The sequence below is a fragment of the Zerene cesonia genome, chromosome 1, assembly GCF_012273895.1.
Source record: "Zerene cesonia ecotype Mississippi chromosome 1, Zerene_cesonia_1.1, whole genome shotgun sequence".
Classification (NCBI taxonomy): domain Eukaryota; kingdom Metazoa; phylum Arthropoda; class Insecta; order Lepidoptera; family Pieridae; genus Zerene; species Zerene cesonia.
In genome coordinates this window covers 7846288-7848287 of record NC_052102.1, presented here as the reverse complement: position 1 = coordinate 7848287, position 2000 = coordinate 7846288, and the positions used below count along the sequence as shown (strand labels likewise).

General features: G+C 30.4%; 1 protein-coding gene across 1 annotated transcript in view; it reads left to right on the top strand.

Annotated features, from left to right (window-relative positions):
* LOC119840460 (abhydrolase domain-containing protein 2) overlaps positions 1 to 2000 on the top strand; it is a 17994-nt gene that overhangs the window by 12159 nt on the left and 3835 nt on the right. Inside the window, exon 5 of the mRNA XM_038367089.1 lies at positions 1736 to 1930. Within this exon, the coding sequence (XP_038223017.1) occupies positions 1736 to 1930 (195 nt within the window). The remainder of the gene's footprint in view (positions 1 to 1735; positions 1931 to 2000) is intronic.

Genomic DNA, 2000 nt, shown 5'->3' with positions numbered 1-2000 from the left:
TAATAAATGTTATTTGCAGTTAACAATTTTCTTTTTTCTTTATTACAATATTTATGGCAAGACTAGGTATATGTATAAGTTGAATACATTTTTATAATTTCCACAGGGTTAACTTTTTTTTAAACGTAAAAGATGAATATTATTATGAGAAGAATATTCCACAGACATATGTTTGTTACCATACTATTATTATAATGCGATTGTGACCACAAAATTGGCACATGTACGCTAATAGAGCCTTTCTCACAGAAATCAATAATTCCCATAGTGTACGTCGTATGATTCATTTGACGCTCCACGATATTCTAGAATGAACTAAATGCACGACTTTGATTGTTAGAATCAATGGCTATCAAATATCTCGCTTACGATGAAAACGTCTTATCGATTGTGCATAATGTCAATTTGAGCGGATAACAGCTATTTGCGATTAGTATCAATACGAGTATAATGCAATAGTCATTTTAGCAACAAGGGTAGGTATTAATTATTTTGACGAAGATTCAAATTGTTTTTGTATCTCAATCGAAAAATTTATTATCAGTTTCAAATAATTGCCAGAGTAAGTAAACGATAAAACTGAGCAAAAAAATTTAAAACATGTCATTTATATGTTAATTTATAATTAACATCTTTCATTGCCACTTGGAATTGGCTGCTATGTTGCTTTAAAAAAGTTTTTTAAAGAAGTCAGCAGCAATTACTAACTGTGTCGGTTTTATATTGTCATATATAGGAATCGAATAGTAATCATATACTATTTGGGAATACAATATAAAACTATTATAGCATATACATAATATATGAACTAGGTATTCAATGATTTTTTAGCTTTAGCAATATTATCAATATAAAGACAAAAATATTATCATGATGATATAGCATTTTCCTTTTACCATATGTATGTAGTCGTGTTATTATAACGATCGATCTGTACTGTATACATTAATCGTAAAAGCTGAAGTGTCTATGACGTGTTCTATTTGAAGCTTCTAGAGATATTATGATAACATTGATTTTATATCGTATTCGATCGATTTCATATACATATATAAAAAATTATAAGTAGGAACCTATATACAGTAGTAAGTTTCGCAACTATTATTCTTATTTATTCAAGCATGTTTTTTGAATTAAGCTTGTTTGAAGTGCCTGTTTAATTAAATATAGCTAACGTGATTTATAAAAAAATGGGCTACAAATGATATGAAATAACTTTTAAGCCTTTAGGACCTACGTCATAAATATTTCAATTAAATTCAATTAAAAATTATTGTAGCTCTTAAGTATTTTTAGTTAAAGTAACATGCTATAATTATTTTGATCAAAAGACTGAACTATCTTCAAATTGTCTGAACAAGACCCAAATTTAATGGTACTACAAGGGAGGCACCAGCATACAAACAAAAAAGGATCATTTAAATAGGTTTACCTAGTAAAAAGTTATGAGGTGTTACCTCCCTGTCAACACGAATTCAAAACCTCCTCCTTTTTTGAACTTGGTTGAAAAAAGTTCGTTTTAATTCCGTAATGCATACAACATAGGTTATTTACAATAGGCAGATATAAATGTCGCCTTTCTGTCATATATGTTTTCTGTTTAAATTTTGATATTAAAAATAGTACGATGTTGTGTTTTTGTTGTGTTTGATAGATATTTATTATCGGGCAGTAGGTACTTTTCTATTTCGCTTCGCACACAAATAACTAATCGATTTCACTCCGTTTTTTTCAGTACAATGGTGTATCTGTTGCAATGGCAGAACTTCCGGCGATTCTACCTGTACATAATGACGGACAACTATCGCAATATCATAACGCGACACAAGCGGATGCTGCTCAGCCCCGAGATGAAGAACAAGTACAATCTGGACGAGAAAATGATCGTGTCTGCGGGTACTTTGCCCGATTTGGACGAGGCTTATTCTAGGTGAGGGTTTAACATAAATTACTGTTGTATACATTTATATATATATACTAGCTGTGACCCGCGGTTGAAA